Source organism: Hydra vulgaris, chromosome 01, assembly GCF_038396675.1.
Source record: "Hydra vulgaris chromosome 01, alternate assembly HydraT2T_AEP".
Taxonomy (NCBI): Eukaryota; Metazoa; Cnidaria; class Hydrozoa; order Anthoathecata; family Hydridae; genus Hydra; species Hydra vulgaris.
In genome coordinates this window covers 66,847,060-66,855,000 of record NC_088920.1, presented here as the reverse complement: position 1 = coordinate 66,855,000, position 7,941 = coordinate 66,847,060, and the positions used below count along the sequence as shown (strand labels likewise).

The 7,941-nt window shown below is 27.5% G+C and overlaps 2 protein-coding genes across 2 annotated transcripts in view; both read right to left on the bottom strand.

Annotated features, from left to right (window-relative positions):
* Positions 1–2,144, bottom strand: part of LOC100205144 (integrator complex subunit 4) — a 25,267-nt gene extending 23,123 nt beyond the window's left edge. Inside the window, exon 1 of the mRNA XM_065788985.1 lies at positions 1,741–2,144. Within this exon, the coding sequence (XP_065645057.1) occupies positions 1,741–2,122 (382 nt within the window). The 5' untranslated portion in view covers positions 2,123–2,144. The remainder of the gene's footprint in view (positions 1–1,740) is intronic.
* A 1,234-nt stretch (positions 2,145–3,378) lies between these two features.
* Positions 3,379–4,830, bottom strand: LOC100214877 (dol-P-Man:Man(5)GlcNAc(2)-PP-Dol alpha-1,3-mannosyltransferase). Its single transcript, XM_065788984.1, has one exon. It carries the CDS (start codon positions 4,762–4,764, stop codon positions 3,502–3,504), a length of 1,263 nt encoding a protein of 420 aa, XP_065645056.1. The 5' UTR covers positions 4,765–4,830; the 3' UTR covers positions 3,379–3,501.
* Between the last annotated feature and the right edge of the window lie 3,111 nt (positions 4,831–7,941).

Genomic DNA, 7,941 nt, shown 5'->3' with positions numbered 1-7,941 from the left:
TATATATATATATATATATATATATATATATATATATATATATATATATATATATATATATATATAATATATATGTTACTGTTACCCGCAGAACCAGGAATTAGCTAAATGCTAATGTTTATAGTATAAATTAATATTGCAACTCTAAGTTTCATGTGTTATCACAATCATCAGGCAAGTAGTAAAAGTTTAATTTTGCTACTTGCCAGATGATTGTGATAACACATGAAACTGATTTTACTACTTGCCTGATGATTGTGATAACACATGAAACTCAGAGTTGCAATATTAAATTATACTATAAACATTAGCATTTAGCTAATTTCTGGTACTGCGGGTAACAGTAATATATATACTATATAGCTCTAGTTTATCTATTGAGCACTCTTTCAAGTATACAATATTATACATGATAATATAAAGATATTTTCTTTATTCATATATATACACTTATATATATATATATATATATATATATATATATATATATATATATATATATATATATATATATATATATATATATATATATATATATATATATATATATATATATATATATATATATATAGTTCTATAAATTGTTGCATTTGGGAGTACGGAAGGTAAAAAATGATTCTTTGCCAACAAATACGTCACTTTTAATTACTTTTGATTTTCATCCAACATTTCCGTGTTGTCAGAAAGTTAAAACCATTAATTCAATTACAAATTAATCGTTTTTTAAAAAACCGCAAAAACGCAAATTTAATTGACCAGAATGTTTTGAAAAATATAAACAATGTTTTTATTTTTATTTTTTTTAATAAAATGTTTTTATTTTTATTTTACTGTAAATCATGCATGGAGTGCTGCTACATCTTAAAGCCTGACTTGCAAGGGAATGCTGCTACATCGACTGAGGGTTTGGTTGGAGGAGGCAGTCTATCATATAAAAAAAAAAAAAAATTCCGGTCTTGCATTTTAATTTTTTTTTTGTGTCAACAAAATACGAAAAAACTTTCTGACAACCAGTTAGGAGTTTTATATATATATATATATATATATATATATATATATATATATATATATATATATATATATATATATATATAGATCTATAGTTTGTTGTCTTTGAGAAGAGCGGAAGGAAAAAAGTGATTCTTACGCCAAGACATACGTCACTTTTAATTACTTTTGGCTTTCGTCCAACATTTGCGTGTTGGACGAAAGTAAAAACCATTAATTTAATTACAAATAAATCATTTTTTTAAAAAAACGCAAAAACGCAAATTTAATTGACCAGAATGTTTTAAAAACATTCTGAATGTCTTTAACAATATAAACAATGTTTTCATTTTTGTTTATTTTAAAAAAATGTTTTTATTTTTGATTTTTTTTAATAAAATGTTTTTATTTTTATTTTTTTTTACTGCAAATCATGCGCGGAGTGTTGCTACATCGACTATCTTATAGCCTGACTCGCAAGAGAGTGCTGCTACATTGACTGAAAAATAGCCTGACCCGCAAGGGAGTGGTGCTACATCTACTATCTTTTACCCGCAAGGGAGTGTTGCTACATCGACTGAGGGTTTGGTTGGGGCAGGCAGTCTATCAATTATTAAAAAAAAATAATTCCGTTCCTGCAATTTAATTTTTACTTAATACTAACTACATAAATTAAATTCAACCTTGGTTCGATTCAATTTTGGTTAAATACTTTACCTAAAACATACTTTACTTTTAAAAGTCAAACTTTACCTTCTTTATGTAGGCACTCTAAAATATCTTCAACAATTTGCATTTTATTTGATCCAATAATCCCACACAAAATTGCCATTAATTCAATAACTTTAGCACGAAGCATATGGTCAGGTTCTCGTTTAACTAACTCCTTAAAAAGTCTCATTAATTGTTCACATTCATCTGCAGTTATCCCTGTCAAGCGCAATGACTTAGAAAAATTTAAAAGAGTACAGTATTTATCTTTATCACTTTTTGATTCATAAATATCTAATGAAAGCTTCTGTGATAAAGTTTGGTGCTTTATACGCAACTTTAATGGTGGAGGTGTAGAACGATGTGTAGATTCTATAACAATTGAACCTTCTGTATTATCTGGTAGTAATCGTTTTGTACCCATTTATGTGATCCTTAATTTTTTTCTACATTTAAATATATAAATATATATACAAATACATAATTTATATATATATATATATATATATATATATATATATATATATATATATATATATATATACACACATATATATATATATACATATATATATATATATATATATATACATATACATATATATATACATACATATATATATATACATACATATATAGATATATATATATATATATATATATATACATATATACATATATATATATATATATATATATATATATATATATATATATATATATATATGTATATATATATATATATATATATATATATATATATATATATATATATATATATATATATATATATATGTCAGGGGCTATTCTAGATTGTTTTCGACAGCATCAACTGTTTGGGCGCGGCCTAAATTAAAAGTTGAGGACTTTAATTTTTTTTTAATTTTTTAACAATATTGTTTTATCTGCGATAAACTCCGATTTTCAGGAATATTTCTGCTAAATTTCTCAGGTACATACCGCGGCCCAAATTATTTTTTCTAGAATAACCTCTGTATGTGTGTATATATATATATATATATATATATATATATATATATATATATATAATATATATATATAAATTATGTTAGTGTTAGTTCAAAAAATAGAGTGCTCAATGTTCTTAAAGAACAGAGCAATAATAAATTAGTAAAAACACTGAAGTTAAATAATAAAAAAGTTTCAAAAACAATTCCTTTATGGATTAAAAAATTTTGAAATTTGTATAAAAAAAAAACTTATATTAAAGTAGCGAATTTAAAAATATTCTAAGGTATCTCTTAAGACCATTGAACATTTAACAGGTCCTTAATAACATCAACAAAAAAAAACTTCTAAAAATTTTGATTAATTCTAATGGTAAGCAAAAGTATACTTTTATATGTTAAAGATATTATATGGATTTATATTTATAAAGCCATATAATGCGCAATAAATATTAATAATTGTTATATTTATAATGAATTTTAAGTCAACTTTATATAATGAACTTTTATATTAGTTTTAAATTTTTTTATTTTTCTTATTAGCCTTTGTTTCTATGATTATTAAGGAAATTTTTTTTTATATACTTAGAAATGAACAAAAGCAATTGTGTTAAAACTTATATTTAAGTATAAAATATTTTAAAAACAAATAATGATGATTATATTATCATTAACACCATCATATTTTTGCAAATAAATATTAAAAAGAACATTCAGATATGATTTTTTATTCTGATAAGATTTTTTATTATTTTTTTAAATCTGATACATATGTATAGAAAAAAAAACACCAAATATTGCAATTGTACAAATAATTTAACATTATTATATTGGACTATTCATGTTTTCTTTCAAAGTTTATGTTTTTAATTAACAGTCCACTCAAAATAAGAAAATGACAACTATGAAGAACTCCAGATGATAAACTGGTTGATGGATAGGTATTCCAACACATTTCAATCAGCCCAAGAATTAACAATTTAAATGCAGGAGTTGATTTAATGCTCCATAACAAAAAAGGCAATGTATGAAAGTACCAAACATAAAATTGGTAATGTAGAGAACGTGCAAAACACATACCAACAAAATTTGAAGAAAACAAAACGAAAACAACTTCATTGCTTGATAATATTCTTCCTTTATAACTTTTTGAGAGCATTGATAACCAGCTATTATTTGGTTTAGGCCATTTTTTTAGAATGAATAACATAAGCACTAATATGTGTAAAAATAACAATATGAAGTGAAACCAACGTGATAAAAATATATTTTCAGGTAAAAATCTCCAGTTGACTGTCCAAATAAAAAAAAACTGCCGCCCTATATCAAAAGATCTTAGAACATAACTTGAGGCATTTTCTTTAAGAAATGGTAAGCCTAAAATAACTTGAACAAAAGCACATATACTTATATTTTTAATACTTCCTTTAATTCCATGTCTAACAAGTAATAAAACAAAAAGCCCAGGAGCAAAAAGCAGAATGTTCATTTTAATGCTAACACCGAAAGAATAAAACAAGCATCCTAAAGACCAAAAATCATTTAAGTATAATACAACACTGAAGTATAAAAAGATCATAGCCAATGGATCATTAAACAGTCGTAGTACATATATTGAATGAATTCGATATGACGCACAACAAATAAAAAATGCAACATAAGGTGGTATACTCTTTGTTTTTTGATAAATATAAAACACTAGAACTAATGTCAATAGATAAAATGCTGTAAATATATACTGTGCTAATCGAATATTTTGACCTTGACTTGTTATGAAATAAAGAAATGAGTAGACGTAAACAAAGCCAGCTGGGTAAACCAACGGACCAGTCCCTCCCTCAAGCTTTGAGTAATCATAAGTTCCGTTCAAAAATCCTTCTACTTCTTTCATATATGCTTCCCAGTCAATTTCTGTGTAATTAATTTTCCAAATGACAAAGATATTCACAGGAATTTCAGCAAAAAATAGCAATAAGGCAGTTACCCAAAGATAGTTGGGATTATAAAGCACATTTTCAGCAAGTTTTAAAATTTTTTGCACATTTATGTAAGTCAAGCAAGCCGTCAATATGCTCCCTTGCTTTTTAATTGGTGCCATTTTGTTCTAAAATAGTAATTTAAATATAATTAAAACAAGCATTTTGATTTTTTCTACCCGGCCGGGGTTTAATAATCCGGGCCCGGATATAATTTGGGCCCGGATATAATTGGATGTACTAAGTGGCAGATCTGTAAATATATATATTTTTAGGTAGCAATTTTTAGGCGTGATAATAAAATATAGGAAAAACATTTGCTTAAAAGTATAATCTTTTTTGTACTAAAAGGTAGAAAATAAACTTTTTATTTTAAATTTAATAGTTCAGTATATTAAAGATTGACAGATCTGCAGAGGATTTATATAGAAACATACCTGTCCATCTTTAGTTTACTGAACTATTTAATCTAAATTAAAAAGTTTGTTTTCTACTTTTTAGTACAAAAAAGATTATATTTTTGAGCAAATGTTTTTGCTAGATTTTATTTTCTACTTTTTAGTCTTTACGAAAAGTTACGATGTATGAATATTAAACAAAAACTTTTTTTAAATAAAAAGTATTTTTAAAAGATTTCAAAAAAAGTACAAACCACAAGCAATCTTAGCAATTTTAAAAATAAAAAGATAATAAAAAAAATTACATAATACAAAATAGGTGTCACTTCAATGACTAATTTTTAACTATATGAGTGACACCTAACCTAATATTGTAAAATTATAAAAATTTGTAATTTTCAATTTTTGTTTAAATAAATGGATATAAAAGAATAACAAACCCACAAGCAATATTAGTCACTTTTAAGAATAAAAAGGACTTCAATATCAAAGAGAAAAAAGTTATATATTTTTATTTAAATTACAAACCCACAAGCAATGTAAACCGATTTTTAAAAATGAAAAGATTTGTTCCAAGATTAGGTTTCTTTCCAAACAAACTCGTATTAGAATTCGCAAGAATGACAGCACATTAACAGGTGAACCTGGTGAAATACTAAACTCCCTGGGTTCATATTAGAAAAACATTTACACAAAAACTAATTTATGCAAAGACATCCAAAACAGTCTTGTCACACATCACTTAATGTTTAAGTGATGATGAAAACCGAATTTTAAACACCCGCCTCACCGGCGCGGAACTAAAAGACAAACTTTTAATTTAAGTAGAAGCCCTTTTTAAATTTGAAAACGGAAAATCTTCGCGCTATGACGGACTTCCAGCTGAGTTTTAGAAAACTTTTTGGCATATTTTAGAAAAAGATTTTGAAGAACTTGCTCTCGAAATATTTTTTGTAGAGAAACAAACCAGCCATTCTATGAAAAAATCAGTAATTTCACTAATCCCAAAAAAGGAGACCTTACTAAATGCAAAAATTGGAGGCCCATATCCTTAATCGGCGCTGGTTACAAAATAATCACAAAAGCGCTGGCCCTAAGACTTGCAAAAGTACTGGGGAAAATTATAGAACCAAATGAAACTTGCGGAATCCCAGGTAGAACAATATTCTCCAATTTACATTTAGCCCGTCATCTTATAGATTATGCAGAATTTAAAAATCTACCTAGTTTCATTTTATCTATAGACCAAGAAAAGGCGTTTGACTAAGTCGATCGTGCGTTTCTACTGCAAATTCTCCAAAAATTCAATCTTGGAGAAACTTTTACATCTTTTGTTAACACCCTATATTCAGAAGTTTCAATTCCAGGAATACCGATACCCCTTAAATTACAGCAGTACGCAAACTATTCGAACTTTTTTGCCAGGGACGTAAAATCTTTCCACTATTTTTTCGAAAAAATAAAACTGTTTGAAAAAGCAAGTGGTTCAATGATCAATGCGTCAAGAACCAAAGGTCTTTCTCTTGGAGGTTTTGATCCTTAAATGTACCCAGAATTAGACAACATAGAGTGAAACAATAACACCAGTTTCAAATATTGGGTGTTACTTTTTACTCCAGAATGAGTAATACTACCGACTTCAACGGGCTAGTAACTCAAAACAGTAGAGAAAAAACTCAAGTTTCTAGAACTACGTACTTTGTCACTTAGGGGAAAGACTATGTTGATAAATACGCTAACAATATCAAAAATGTGGTTTCTTGCAAACGTGCTGCCTGTTCCCGAATGGGTAATAGATCGTCTGCACAGAGCCATTTTCGAAAATCTGTGGCAAAAGAACAACTTCAATCCGGTCAAGAGAGAGAGAGATACTTTTCTTACCCGTCAAAAGCAGGGGTCTCGGAATTTTATTACCGAAGGAGCAAAGTCTTGCACTTCGCCTCAAAACACTCTTTCAATTGAAAGAATGCGAAGAGGATATAGTTCACAATTACTACTACTTTTCAAAGTATTAGTTGGCAAGTTTACTTATAAAATTTACGAACCAAAACCAAAGCTGAAACTTTTTAAGGTAGAACAATTTTCAAAAACACTGGGACAACAAAACCTCTTAGTACTACAAAACAACAATTGAAATATTAGGCAATAAAGGGTCTTTGTTTAACATTCCCCTAAAATAAACAAAAAATTTTTACTTAGAAGTGGCAAAAAATAAAAATACAGTCGCGCCAGCAGAACTCGTCTGGAACGGTTCAACAAAAACAACCCACGCATTTACCTCCCACGCATGCGGACCAACACAAAATATCCTCTATCGATTGTTACACAACAATCTACCTTCTGCGGCCTGGCTAGCCAAAAGCACAAGGCAACAGATTGTTAAAAGTAACAAATGCAAAACTTGTGGTAAATTCGAGGATAACATTGCCTACTGTCCTCTTTCAGTTGAAATATGGGAGTATTTTAAATATGCATATAAATCCTTGACATTTTAAAGCAATTTTTCTCCAATAAATTTGATTTTCTTGATTGAAACAGTGAATTTATAGGAGAAAAACTCTACTTCGCAGCTGCTGTTGACACTCTCTCAAACCATCATGAGTACAATATGGAACAGTAGATTCCACCACATGTTTGGTAACATAAAAATTGACCCAGTGATCAGGGTAATAATCGGGAACATCAGAAATATTATTACTTTAAAGTATAATTATGATATCCGTAGAAACACTGTGGACATTTTCTGTCAACTTTTTTGTATTAATAATGTATTTTGCCAAGTAGAAAACAGGAAACTAAAACTAAACATATGAGCTTAATCAATACACTGGCTCACAATTCAGAACTGAATGTTTAGTAAAGACCTCCTGTTCTTTGCAAAGCTTTTTTTACAATAAAATA